The sequence below is a fragment of the Diabrotica virgifera genome, chromosome 4 (assembly GCF_917563875.1).
Source record: "Diabrotica virgifera virgifera chromosome 4, PGI_DIABVI_V3a".
Taxonomy (NCBI): Eukaryota; Metazoa; Arthropoda; class Insecta; order Coleoptera; family Chrysomelidae; genus Diabrotica; species Diabrotica virgifera.
Window position 1 is genome coordinate 140,830,191 of NC_065446.1, and position 15,061 is coordinate 140,845,251.

Genomic DNA, 15,061 nt, shown 5'->3' on the forward strand with positions numbered 1-15,061 from the left:
TCTCCAGTATTTTCGGAGATATTTTGAAGAAAATGATACAAAATTCAAAATTGCAAAAAATCAATTTTTCTTTAAACTCCAATTATTCTAAAATTAGGCCTTTTAAATAGGTCAAACTTCTTGGGTGTATTTATAGTATAAATATAAAGGAATTACAGAAAGGCGAAGACCAATTTTTAGTTATAAGGGTAGGTAGGGGGTTATTTTCACTGTTTTTTCGAAGAGAAAAATAGGTACCGACTTTATTTTTTACCATAAATTGCTCAATTTTTATGCTAGAAACTTTTTATTATTTTTTTTGAAAGATCTTATTGTATGCTTTAAAAAACATCATGTAAGTTTTCCTGGAAAAATGCAAAGTTTTCCCGTTATCTGGCTTTGAATATTTCAAATTATGCATTTGACGAAAAAGCTAACCTTTAACATGCCGTATCTCAGTTTGTATTGGTCGTAAAAATATTATAGAAAAACAGTTTCGTTTGTGTTACTAAAAGATACAATTTTGATACCTACAGTTTTTTTGATTAGATGCATATTTTTCGAGTTATTCTCAAAAAACCCTCTAAAAAGTCGATTTTTTCGTCGAAAAACTGTTACATTCAACCACGAATAACTCGAAAAATATTAGTTTTACGAAGAAAATGTAAAAAACATTTTTTTCTTAAAATCATAGTTTACATCGATTTACATAGTTAAAATGTAATAAAAAATTCCCACCCCCGAGATGGGGTGTCAACTACCCCCAAGGTTTTAGCGTACAGCAGCATGATATAGAAAATGATCCTTGGACTATTCCCTACATTCTGTGAAAATTTCAAGTAAATCCATGCTGGACGAAAAAATTGCGAGCCAAAATGCTTCATTTCCTCGACTAGTAACATATATGTCACATAATATGTACATTACAAGTGAAGGTCTCGAACTAAATCATGTAATTCGGCTTGTTGGATGCAATAAGGTGCTTTTTCGTCGTTTTCGGGAAAATAAGAATCAGTCTTTTCTGATACATCATCAGGTTCACTTTTATCACCACACATTTCCAAATCTTTCTCCCAATTTGCCGAGGTCCTGGAACTGGTAAATCTTCTCCATGAAAAACCGATTTTATTGCTGAGGTAATTAATATCTGGGTATTCAATTTTATGCTTGCTCTTCCGTGAAAACCCAGACACTTTTGTCATACAGGAGTAACAGTCGTTAAAATGGTTTAGAACTATAAGGCTCGGTACTTTATGTCTCGGTTAACAGCGGGTTAGTTAACCGAGGTTTAATCGGGACCTCTTTAGGGTCTCTTGCGTTGTAATAAATGCAATTACAATTTTATTATTATACTTATTTATAATTAAATTAAACCCGATTAAACCCCGGTTAACTAACCGGCTGTTAATCGAGACATAAAATACCGGGCTTTAAAGTTTAAATAGGTTGGTTTACTGATTAAGGACTACCTTTGATTTATTCTTTATTTAAATGTTAATGTGTTATTCGTAGACATTAGATATCCCAGTGTTGTCAAATTATGCATAATTTTTAGGAAAAACGTTAATTTGATAAGATCACGCCCCAATATATTACAAATGACTGTTTTAAAAAAAATTGTAAAATAATCATAACATAAAATCACAACTCATTTTTTTTAATCATAACTCAAAAATCTTACGTGTTATGAACTTTTTACCATCATAATCATATTCAGAGAGCAAAAATGAACAAAACACAGCATTTTGCATTCTAAACGCAAATTGGTTGTAAACTAGTGTTATTGGACTAATTAGTATACACCAATAAAACAAAATACATGGAAATAAGTACGCAACCATAAATCCTACGGCCACTTTTTATAGAAAACGACGGCATCGATGCAGTTAACGAATTTACTGTATATCTGGGAGCACTCGTCCACACTGAAATTAACACCACCGCAGAAATCAACCGCAGACTTTATACGACCAATAGGTGTATAATCTCCTTTTAAATCCTCAAGTATGTCGAGGAACATAAAGTATTAAATGTCTTCACAACAATAAAGGTTCACAAACATGGACTATAAGAAAAAATAATGCGCAAATATGTTAATAATATTTTGAAAGAAAAGTATACTTAATTCTACAGAAATATCTGAAACTGCGAAGGTCACTCAGATAGCAAATGAAGGAGAGGGGACTTCAGTTGAACGCGTTAGTGCAAAGAGTAAACATCCATTTAAAATGCATATTGTGCACGCAATCATTAGTTTTGCGACATTGCCAGATAAATTCGTCGAATAGTTGTTTATTTAGATTACTTTTAATATGTTTTTAATAAACATGATATTTCACGTGTCATGAAAAATAGTGCACTAAGTTTATAATCTCGTGAAATTATGTTCTAAAATCTACGCAGGATGAAGCAAAAGGAAATTTTACTATGAAATAGGTAACCAACAGAAATCCGAAGAACCTTTGAAACCTGATTGATCTGACAACGTCGCATAACCAAAGTTTTCGATCGGTCTGACCTTGGCGGTTTTTGCGACTTGTATAATACCTACTTGTACTAAGCCGCATATATAGAGCGGCGAATGGCAATTGACAATGACGTATCGAGATCATACAACTTCAAACTTTATAGGATATACCTGGAACCAGATATCGTAAAATACGTTACGTTAAGATAGACGTCTGAGGTTGGAAGAGCATGCGAATGGAACAAACTGACACAACAAAAAACGTTCCTCGATAGACCTACACATTTGCCCTGGGAGGGGAAATTTCATTAGGATGGGAACTTCCAATGAAACACCAATCAAAAGACATAAAAAAGATAAACTCAAACTACATAAAACACATATAAATAATATCTTATGTGCATTAATTTTCCTAATAGTTTATGGGGTTGAATTTGTCTGTCTATGGTTTAAGTTTCATGTCATCTAATATATTTTTATGTTTCAACAATTTTTTTCTTAATTTTTTACCTTGTTAGGGGGGTAAATTTGCCCATTTTCTCTCACCTCAGATCTGCCACTGAGACCCATTGGTCACAGAAGAGGAAGACAACAAAAACGAAATATAGATGTTATAATATGAAATATGTATAGCTTGAATCGTGTCAAAACAAATATAGATTTTGTGGGTTCGTCATACTGAACTACTTTTTTGGTAATACGATTATGGTTCTTTGAGTATGTACTAATCTGAATAGATAGAAGCACTTAAACCATAATATCTACAAAACCCTTTAAAATTAAAATTAAATTTTTAGACAAATAAAATGAATAGTGGAACAAAAAAGATATTTTTGGCCTTTTTTTTAATTGAATTAACAATTTGTTTATTTTGTACCTAATATTAATTATTCGTTAATAAAAAACGCAGTTCTTAAGCAGACTACTCCAGCTGTCAATTTATTTCTTTATAGTTTTTTAAAAGGTTAAATTAAACTCTTTTTTACTTTCAGATATACACAGCAATTTCCGACAAAGTAGTTGGTATTTTACTTAGGGCACGTAAATACAACTTAGTTGACTTCGAAGGAGAATGTTTGTTTCAAGTAAGTACCTACGTAATTAAATAATAATAATAAATATTACCTCTCAGTGAAGCCTCCTGAAGCGGTACCTTCATCGTCACTAATCACAATAGATTCAATATTCATTTCTTATGAAAAACTGTTTTTGTTAAACAATTTAATCTACCTCTGAACACGAAAACCAAGAAGGCTTTGAAATAAGTGTATTACTACCAGAGATATGTTAACCGTAGACAAGGCATACTGAGCAAAACAGCGTAACGTGCTGGAGTCTATCGGAGATCTATCTATCTCTTTTTACTAAGCGATACCGCTCATATGACGGATACAGATGGCTAGACCATTCAAAATGAATATTGACCAATGCGTCCTTGATATCGGCGTTACACCTCGATGCACAGAGCGGCCCATAGCTAGCCTAATCTACAGGTTATTATATCTATGATTACTACTCACAACAAATTATTTGTAAGATTCGATAATTTTTCTCTTCTTCCTTTTCTCATATTGTTAACTGCTGTAATGTGATAATATTCCAGCTTTATTGTTTTTGTTTTCTTATGTACATATATGTATACAGTGTGGAAGGCAAGTATGGAATAAAATTATTTCTGCCCATGTTTCAAAAAATTATAAAAAAACGCTGGGATCCGTTGATTTTTAAATGGAAATTTTCACTCTTTAAACATAAATTTAAATGTACAGGGTGATTCATGCAAGTCCAGCAGAGTACCTAAGGTTTATTTTTAATAGTATGTTTTTATATTTTTAAAAGCTACTTAACAAACTGATTTCAACGAACTACATCATGTAGGGTATATTAAGAATAATACAGGGTGAAATTTTGAAATTATAAAGTATGGAATCCACTTATGGAATAAAATTATTTGTGTCCTTATTTATACAATTTAAAAAAATACTGGAACACGTCAACTTTTAAATTCACATTGGCTCTTTACAAAAATAAATTTAGCTATACAGATCTTTAGTTTTAATGAATCACCCCCTGTATATTTTTATGTTCCTAAAAGCTACTTTCACAACCTCATCTTAAAAAGGTGTATTAGTGAAGCCGATATGTGAAACAATTGTTCATTTAATGATAGAAGTATATAATTTGGACCACATATACTACACATATAAAGGTTCAAATTTAGATATGAGGCCGTCTCAGATTTTGCCTTTTACAAAAATGGCGGGCACTCAAAATGGCGACTAAACGGGACTAATAGCACGATAACTTTTGAACGAGACGTCAGATTTCAACCAAATTTGGTATAGAGGTTATTTTTTTATGTATAAGATCGAGGTCTTGAACCGGAAGAATCGGTGTACAAGAAGTTGTGTTTCTTCTGGTTTTTATGTAAAAATATGTTGTTTTTTTTTTCAATTCTTTCACCCTGTATGTACTAATTTTTCCAAAAATTAATACCGCCATAAAAAGAGCGTAAAAATATTTTTTAGGAAATATTTTGAACTTTTTAGTTATGTTAATAACCATTTAATATATGCGCAACGTATCTTCACATGTAGGTACCTATGTGCGGCAGATTCGTGCAAATATTATAAGAATTATTGTGCATTTAATGGTAGAAGCATATAATTTGGACCTCATATACTAATCATATAAAGGTTCAAATGTAGATATGAGGCCATCTTAGTTTTTGTTTCTTTTACAAAAATGGCGGGCATTCAAAATGGCGACTATACATATGTGACTAACAGCACGATAACTTTTGAACGAGATGTCAGATTTCAATCAAATTTGGTGTATAGGTTCTTTTGTCTGGGGTTCTAATTGTCCAGCTTTTCTCAACTCCATGGCTTTGAATTATATATGTGATCTTCTTGCATACACCAAATCTTTTGTTTGTGATATTTCAATATCACATGCAGGATCTAATGATGCAGGTATATTAGTAGCAAGATGCAAAGCTGCTTGATTTTATGTCTCATTAGCTCTTACCTTGTAGTCAATAAATCCATGTATTTCTTCTTTTATTGTCAACTTTCTACTTTTTTGTTTTGCATTTTCCCCGATTCATATGTATTATATGAAAAACAAACAAGTTAAAAATTCATATTTTTAAATAAATATGGCTTTTGAAATTGTATTCTAAATATGTACTTGGAAGTATTCATTGTGATTAGTTATTCTATGTTTAAGCTAATGTTTAGGTATATTTTAACATTAACTGTTTAAGATTTGGCTCATCACTCGCTTGTAAAGAGTACATTTTTCCAAAAGATTCCTTCATAACGAAGTCACGTATTTGCTCATTATTATTTTTATTTCAGAGACAAGACGATCATGTACCAATCATACTTGTTAAACCAATCAGTGAAATCAGAACCTTCTTAAAAGAGAGGATCGCGACTGCGACAAAGGCACTGAAGGAGACTGGAGAAATGTAGTAGATTATAAATAAAATTTTAATTTACTTAAGCACTAACATTTAACCAAAAAATGGACCATATTTCTTTAAGAACTAGTATCTTTCCACATTACATTTATTTGTATAAGTATACTATTTATTTATTCGGTAGCATTTCATAAAAGTTACTTTCTTTTTATCTTGGAGATTGTATTATTTTTAAATATGACATTATTATTCTTGATGAAAAATACAGTGGAAAATATGGACAATCTACCAAAACAAAAACACGCAACTTTTGAGAAAGAATCTGACATAGGTACTTGATTATCCATTAGAATGATTTTCACTCTATAATAGATGACCATACCCCAAACCTAGCAAAGCAGATGAGAAACACATGCCGGTTCTGAGGCCTACATTAAGGGAGTAGGGATTCAGGTAGCAATTATGCATATTGTAGAGTTAACACCACAAGCTTTATCTGTGCTTCACTGATGCATACATAGTAAGGCTTTTGAGTAAGTGAACTGGAAGAAGATGAGGTAAATTCTATTTTAAATGCCGAATGATTTAATAATACCGATACTAAATCTGTATTATATCAACTGTGCCAGCATCAGGCTTAATGGAGAACCAACTCCAAGATGATGATCACAAAGTGAGTCTGATAATTAAGAATTAAAATGGATAATTTGGTAGAAGGAAAGTTTAGTAATACATAATGAAACTGAGGTATCATACAACTGGAGCCTTTTACTATTTCTAAAATATTGATCAATATTTCGTTCTTCCTGGATCCAAGGCGGACCTGTGAAGTGGTCCTAAAAGCCTACCCTGTTAGCTCCCAGGCAAGCTACACTTTATGAAATACAGTCAAACCTGTGTTAACGGTCACCTGCCAAAACCCAAAACCGGAGACCTGTACTAACGGCCAGTTTCAAAATTCCCCAAACCAATTATATGTAGACTACAAAAACTGGCAATACCGGCCACCTTTCTCTATCGGCCAATAGTTCTTTCATTTTTTGTGGCCGTTACTGACAGGTTTTACTGTATCTGAATTGTGGTGCAATTAATACTACATAACTTGAAGCTCAAATAAAGTGTCAATGTCAACAGATATAAAAATTTTAAATAATAAATCGTTGTCTATGCTTTGGTATTACCAAATTCGGAATTTCTGTTTTATCAACTAATGCAATCTGATCTATCTTTCTGATAACATTTCACATGTAAGTAATTATCCAATTAAAAAAGAGTTAGATACAAAAAGAAAGTACCGTTTTATCACTATAATATCTAGTCATTATTATAAAATAAATTAATTTGTACATATGTTTAGTTTTAAGGGATAATGAGAAAGAAAATTGAAAATGTTAGAAAATGTCAATATTTTTTATGTAAAGTAATGTAAATGAAAAATTCAGTATTTCCAGTTTATAGTTGTTAACATTTCTTTTTACAAATAAAAAATAAAAACATGCAGGCTATTCTTTTTTTTTTCTGAAGTTTAGACTAATACGACCTTGTCTGAAGCTAGAGAAGACTCAAAAATTTCCAGGAAAAAAATTTAAAGAGTTTTCAAATTATAAATATGTTCTCTGGATACTGAATTTCAAATCATCATCATTCTACTTGCCTTTATCGTAATGCGGGGTTAACTGTAATAATTACATTTCTCTTTAAGATTATATCTCCCAAACCAGATAAGCCTCTGGAAGGTGTCAAACCATATCGACCCAAAAGTTTACTGTCGATAGTGTCAAAGATCCTAGAGAAACTGATACTCTCAAGAATTCAACCACTCCTATCAGATCGAAGAACTAATCCCTGTCCACCAGTTTGGATTCAGATCCCAATATGCAATTATAGAACAACTGTGAATCGAGCATTGGAAGACAATATGTAGATACTGTACTGCCGCCTTTCTAGACATCTTGCAAGCATTCGATGAAGTCTGGCACACAGGTCTTCTATACAAATTTAAAAAAAAAATGTTTCCTCTCACTCAGTTTGTAATTTTAAAATCCTACCTGCATAACCGTTACTTTTTTGTACAACATAAAGATAAGCGCAAGTCACTATATTTGCATCCAGAGTCCCACATGGTAGTGTCTTGGGGGCCAGTGCCTATTGTACACAGCGGACTTAACCAACAAACTTTCAAACCACGACAGTTACATATGCAGATGACACAGCAGTGATGTCAGTACATCAGGACCCACGGAGAGCTTCTCAACTTCTGCAAACTAGCCTCAACAAAATGCAAACTTGGCTAAAGCGGTGGCGTTTTCAAACATATCAAACAAAGTCGGTTCATATTACCCTTACAAATCGTAAATACGATTGATATACAGTTGAAATATACAACACGACTGTATATATCAACAACCACTAATTAAAACGGAAAGCAACAGTCAAATACCTCGGGATGCACCTAAACCAAAAATTAAACTGGAGAACATACATTTTTATGAAGCGTAAAAAACTTAGTCTCAAATTAAACAATATATACTGGTTGATTGGTTACAAATCATCACTTTCAATTAAAAATAAACTACTTGTCTACAAAGCAATCCTAAACATGGAGTTACGGAATCCAACTTTGGGGTACTGCATCAAACTCCAACATTGAAATTTTTGAGTGGTTCCAATCAAAGGTTCTTCTAATAATTACAAATGCCCCATGGTACGTTGCAAATAATGTTATTAGACACGACATAGAAATTGCATCAGTAAAAGAAGAAATTGGTAACTTGGTTCAGATATACGAAAACAGACTGACACAACATCTTAATGTACTAGCGAGAAACCTGATGAGACAGCTAGTGAGACGCTGGCTTAGACGTAATACACCCAGTCAAGATTTTAATTATGTGCCCTAATTCCCAGAGACAAACAATTTTATAGTTATGTAAAATATGTATCTTTAAAGAAAATGGTTACAGACTCATTTTCTCCAAGCCACCTACACTAGTGGTCACAAAATATACTCATTGTAACTTGTTTTACAGATTGTAAATAAATTGGGAGGTTAAATAAAAAAAAGATTAGGTATATCTTGGATCATATCAATATGAATCCCCTTTACCAACTTGTCATGCCTAAGCGTCTACCCCACAGCCACATATCAGTAATTCTTGCTTAATCATTTCACCATCGAAAGATATCACTTGATTTGTAGTAACTCCATCTTAAAATGAATATTCAAAATACTCTGTTTTTGTCCTACTAAATTTTAAACCTTTCCTCATTAACTTGTTTCCACTCTTCCAGTTTTTGTTCTAAGCCGCTTTTACTATTTCATATACTAACACTACATCATCAGCATATATTAGGCACCAGGGAATGTTTCCCCTTAAGGTGCGATTCCGATAACGACTACAGAAGGCAGTTGCGGTTGCCGCAGCGGAAGACAACACTTCTTTGCAGTATTAATTTGTATGAGACTGATTACGAGATGTGACTGCAATTGCTGCCCGACAGAACGTCAATTGAGGCAGACGACACACTTCACCGAACACAGTACTGCCTTAGTGCCGTCGTGAAGTTGGACAACATGGAAGTATTAACAAACGAAGAAACTGATTATTTTATTCATCTAGTGTATATCCTTGTTTATGCGACTGCAAAAATGCGAATCATAAAAATTCACATATGCAAAAATTGTTTGGAATGATAGCCCCCAGACTAAGCACAAAATAGTACACATGAAGAGGCTCCTGCGCTCGTGTCACGCATTCTGAATATAATATCCAACAAGCTAATGCTAGTTTGCTAACATGAGTACTGAAAGTTATGTACATACTTCTATCAAAGCTGACCAGCAACTCAGCAGTAAGAAACGTCGTTGAAATTGTAAAGATATTCTAGATATGAGAGAACAAGAGAATTCGCGCCTTTCGGTAATAAAAAATGCATCGCAAAGTTGTGATTAATTTAACTCGTTTGCCAACCATACTGAACAGGTTCTAAGAAAATGTCCAACAAAAGTGCTTTAAATAAAAGCAAAACATATCTTTCAAGTTCTGGAAAAATTCGAAATACTGGCAGCAAAGAACAACGCTTCTTCTACATCTAGCGTCTCGACAAATGTATCTGATAACACTCAGTCAGGGCCGTCTTAACCCGGGGGTGCAACGGGTGCAAAGCACCCGGGCGCCACGTCCAAGGGGCGCAAGCCGAACTCTTGCTAGGCTCAAACTTGTGCTTCTTGTCCTTAAAAAAACTACAAATAACAAAATATATAAGTGCACTTTCGGTATTTTTTACAAAGGCATTAATGGTTACTACACCTACGATATGAAAATGAAATATGAAACCCATTTAGATTAGGAGCAAAGTTCCGATTCTGCTGACAAAAGTATAATTATTGCGGTTTTGCGGAGTTATGTATACTATGTAATCGTTATTTTTTAAAGGTGGCGGTAGAATCTTTTATGATGGCCGAAGTTAGTTAATTTTTTACCGGTTACTGATACTACCGAACAATGATTAGCAAATTATTTGTTAGAATGTCTGAAACTAATGAATATTTATTTAGATGATTTACGACGCCAAGGGTATGATAATGGGATAAATATCAGAGGAAAAAATATGGGCCTTCAAAAAAAATATTTAGCCTTAGATTAATCCTGGTGCTCTTATGTTCCTTGTGCAGCTCACAGCCTTAATTTAGTGCTTAAATTATGCTGTTAAATGCTCATTGGAAATAACAATTTGTTTTTTCAATTGTTCAAGAAATTTATGTTTTTTCCTCATCAACATTACGGTTGAATGCATAATGAATAATATATCTACCCACTTTTACATTAAAAGCGCTTTTAAATACGCGAGGTGAGAGTATAATTGACTCATTAAAAATACTTCGTTTTAATATGGGAAAAATTTACGATGTATTATCCTCAATTGTTGACAACAACTACGACAGTGACACAAGAAGCAAGCTGATTTAAAGAACTGAATGAATTGATGAATTAAAGAACTTTACGTTTATCGGCTCTGTCGTGACATGGTACAATATTTTAGCAAAGGTTTAATATTATTATCAACAAAACTTTGCAAACGAGCGATATAATTATTTCCGAAGCTGTCAAGATGCTTGATCAAGTCAATAAAGATTTAGCCAATAACCAGAGGAGGATTTGAAGATTTGCTGTCCCTGGGCTATCCACAATTTGCCGCCCTCCCCTCCGCATTTTTTCCTTTTTTACCAAAATTTGGCGTCCCCTAAATTCTGCCGCCAGTTCTATGGCACAATAGGAAAACACTCTCTGCACAATGAAACAAGCGAGAATGGGGAGTTTTTGATAAATTTTGCCACCAGTAAAAACATGGTTATAAGTTCCACATGCTTCCCACATAAAGGCATACACAAAATGACATGGATTTCACCAGATGGAACCACAACCAATCAAATTGACCATGTGCTGATAGACAAAAGGGCAGCCAGTAGTATCTCCGATGTGAGAACACGACGAGGAGCATGCTGTGGATCAGACCATCTTTTAGTACAAACCAAATTTAGATGCAGAGTTAACAGCAAAAGAAACGAAAGACAACAAAGAACAAACAAACTGGACCTGGAAAAACTGAAGATTCAGGAATGTAAAGAGAAGTTCGAACAAGAAGTCGCAAATGAGTTAAGGACGCTAGAACTGCACTCCATAGAGTGCAAATGGACTAATATCAAAACAGCAGTACTGACAGCAGCAGCGTCCACCCTGGGAAACAAGAAAAAGGAGAGAAGAGCAGCATGGTTTGATGACGAGTGCAGACAAGCAATCGAGGAAAGAAATGAAGCACACAAAATGTACATAACAAGAAGAACACGGGAAAGACGAACATTATTTGAAGTCGCAAGACGGAAAGCAGACAAGACATGTAGAAATAAAAAGAGAGCCTATGAAAATGGACAAATAGAAAAAATGGAAGAACATTTCAAAAACAACGAAATTAGAGGGGCTTACGAATAACTAAAAAAGATAAAAAGTGGGTATAAACCTCAAACAAGTCTATGTAAAGATGAAAGTGGGCAAATAATCAGTGACCAACAGAAAGTCACAGAAACATGGAAGCATTATTTTCAGACACTACTTGGAACTCAAGTAGACATGGAAGATGAAATGGGTATGATCTACGTAGAAGAGAATGGAGTAGAAGCTCCAACCATAGAGGAAGTTTTCGAAGCCATTAAGGCCCAAAAAAACAATAAAGCTCCGGGAGTTGATGAAATACCAGCAGAACTATATAAGGTAGGTGGCGACCACCTAGCAAGTCACATCCACGCGCTCATCAGAGACGTATGGCAAGAAGAGAAAATACCCGACGACTGGAAGAAAAGTGTAGTATGCCCGATCTATAAAAAAGGAGACAAACTCCAGTGCAAAAACTACCGTGGAATCTCTCTACTATGTACAGCATATAAAGTCCTCACGTATATTATAAACCAGCGGCTCCAACCACTAGCAGAAAATATTATTGGAGAGTATCAGACGGGCTTTCGACGGGGAAGATCGACACTGGATCAAATATTCACAGTAAAACAGATCTTGAGCAAAGCATGGGAACACGATATTGATGTTCACAACGTGTTTGTAGACTTCAAACAGGCATACGACTCAGTCAAAAGGAACAAACTATACTATATATTGGCTGAATTGGCAATACCACACAAGTTAATAAGACTCATTAGAGCCACAATGGATGAAACTCAGGCATGTGTACGAATACAAAACCACCGGAGAGACTTTTTTAACATTTCGCAGGGACTAAAACAGGGAGATGGGCTGGCCCCAACATTGTTTAACCTGGCACTGGAGTATGCGGTTAGGCAAATGCAAACTGGACGAGGAAATCTACTGACCAACCGAACGGTTCAACTGGCCGCTTATGCTGATGATATTAATATTATGAGTAGAACATCAACAGGAGCACAGGAAACATATGCAGAGTTAAAAACACAAACAAAAATGCTAGGTCTGGAAATTAACACAGAAAAAACAAAAATAATGACTCAGACGAGAAGAAATATAGTCCCAGAAAACATTATACATGAAGATGACATTGAAACGGTTGAAAAGTTTACATACCTGGGAGTAGAAATATATGCCGACGGATCAGAAGATGGAGAAATAAGGAAGAGAATAACGCAGGCAAACAGAGCTTATTTTGCCCTCTCCCATATATTTCGGTCAAAAAGTGTCCACCGAAATACAAAGATGAGAATCTATAAAACCTTAATTCGACCAATAACATGCTATGGCAGTGAAGTCTGGGTGCTGAAAGAAACATCCAAAAACAAACTCGACACATTCGAAAGGAAAGTACTTAGGACAATACTAGGACCTGTGAGGGAAAACGGAATCTTCAGAAGTCGATACAACAACGAGCTTTATCAACTTTATAAGGAAACGCCCCTGTCAGACTTCATTAGATTACAAAGATTGCAATGGGCCGGACATGTGATAAGAATGGGAGAGGATAGGCTACCAAAACGAGCACTGAATGCTAGAATGCAAGGAAAGAGACCGGTTGGGAAGCCACGAAAGCGCTGGGAAGACACAGTAAACAGCGACGCACAAGCCCTTTTAGGAGTCCGTGTATGGAGAAGAGCAGCCACAGACAGGCAAGGGTGGAGGCAAAAAATAAAGGAGGCCAAGGCTCAATTTGGGCTGTAGTACCGTAGAAGAAGAAGAAATTCTGCCGCCCTGGGCTATAGCCTATTTAGACCATATGTAAATCTAGCCCTGTCAATAACCACACTGACACTGCGTTCGAGCAGATATTAATTGACTCAGTATCAATTGCTAAAGAACACTAGATTGCTAAACTAAATTTTCTGAAACTGTTCGTCCATATCACCGAAAAATACATCTCAATCTCAATTACGAGGCTGCAGACGAGCCTCTTTTAGACTCTGAACAAAATTTTAAAGTTAACTTATTATTATTTATTGGACATTGTCATTGCAAAATTAGGTGAAAGATTTGAAGTGTTGAGCAAACATAATTATAATTTTTCTTTCCTGGAAAATGTATTGAGTTGGAGAAACTCAGAAAAAACTTAAAAACAACGCAATGTTTAAATTGAAGAAAAACTAGCGCATGAAATGAGAATGAATTTGAATTTCTTACCAATATTTTTTATAAATAAAAACATATCCCCACTCGATATTATCAGTTATATGTATATTCTAATAATTTACTCTGTATTTTACCAAATTTTCTAGGTGTCTAAGGATATCTTTAACACTTCCAGTAACAGTACCTGAAGATAAAAGGTCTTTTTCTAAACTTAAATTGATCAAAACTTATCTGCACTCAACAATGGCCCAAGGCAGATAGATACCACCGAAGTAATAAAAACTTTTGCCAAATTAAAAGCTAGAAAAATTGACATTGATATGTGTTATAAAATTGATCTTGTTTGAATAGAGAAACCACGTTTTTTTTAATATAGTTTAATTAGCTTTAATTTTACCGTAACTATAACCTATATAATCTTCTGACCAAAGGGGGCGCAAAGATGAGTATTGCACCCCGGCGCCGTGTGTGCTTAAGACGGCCCTGCACTCAGTATACTATTTTCAATATATTATATCACCGACTAGTAGTTTTTCGGATCGAACCAATTCAACATAAGGACCAATTACAGATTTTACTTCAATGAATTTACAAGAACAATCGGCAAGAAAAGAAAATGGAGAATTTTCCCTTGTTTTTGGAGTAAGATCCTCATAAATTACAGAGATCACAAAATTAAACTGGTCTTTATTTAAACATTTTTTTATGTCATAACCAATGTCAACTGTTTGACGCTGACTTCGGAATCAATACGACGGCAAATGCTGCCGCGACAGCAAGTAGTCGTTTCACATTTTCCGCAATCTTTACATACTTACGGTTCTTTCTTCTTGAGTAGGGTGATTCGAAAAAACTTTTTTTTTTATTTCAGATCGCTTTAGTGCACAAAAGTTGCCATTGGTATAGACGTGAAAAAAGCACTAATTATTATTTTTTTATTAATTTGTCTTCCGGTCGCGCAATGCCATCGAAGTTAGCAAAAAACTGTGAAAAACCTTAATTTTTCATATTTTTCTTAAGCGGGCTAGATTTTTTTAATTGCGTTCCTATAGCATGAATTAACTACTAAAGGTATAGTCCATTAAAATG

The 15,061-nt window shown here is 34.3% G+C and overlaps 2 protein-coding genes across 2 annotated transcripts in view; one reads left to right on the plus strand and one right to left on the minus strand.

The window, feature by feature from the left end:
• Nucleotides 1–3,704, minus strand: part of LOC114335268 (uncharacterized) — a 511,010-nt gene extending 507,306 nt beyond the window's left edge. Inside the window, exon 1 of the mRNA XM_050648408.1 lies at nt 3,572–3,704. Within this exon, the coding sequence (XP_050504365.1) occupies nt 3,572–3,636 (65 nt within the window). The 5' untranslated portion in view covers nt 3,637–3,704. The remainder of the gene's footprint in view (nt 1–3,571) is intronic.
• The window catches only part of LOC114344638 (actin-binding Rho-activating protein), a 55,268-nt gene extending 47,897 nt beyond the window's left edge, over nt 1–7,371 (plus strand). The window contains exons 4-5 of the mRNA XM_028295465.2: nt 3,439–3,531; nt 5,809–7,371. Coding sequence (XP_028151266.1) covers nt 3,439–3,531; nt 5,809–5,925 — 210 coding nt within the window. The 3' untranslated portion in view covers nt 5,926–7,371. The remainder of the gene's footprint in view (nt 1–3,438; nt 3,532–5,808) is intronic.
• Nucleotides 7,372–15,061: the final 7,690 nt, after the last annotated feature.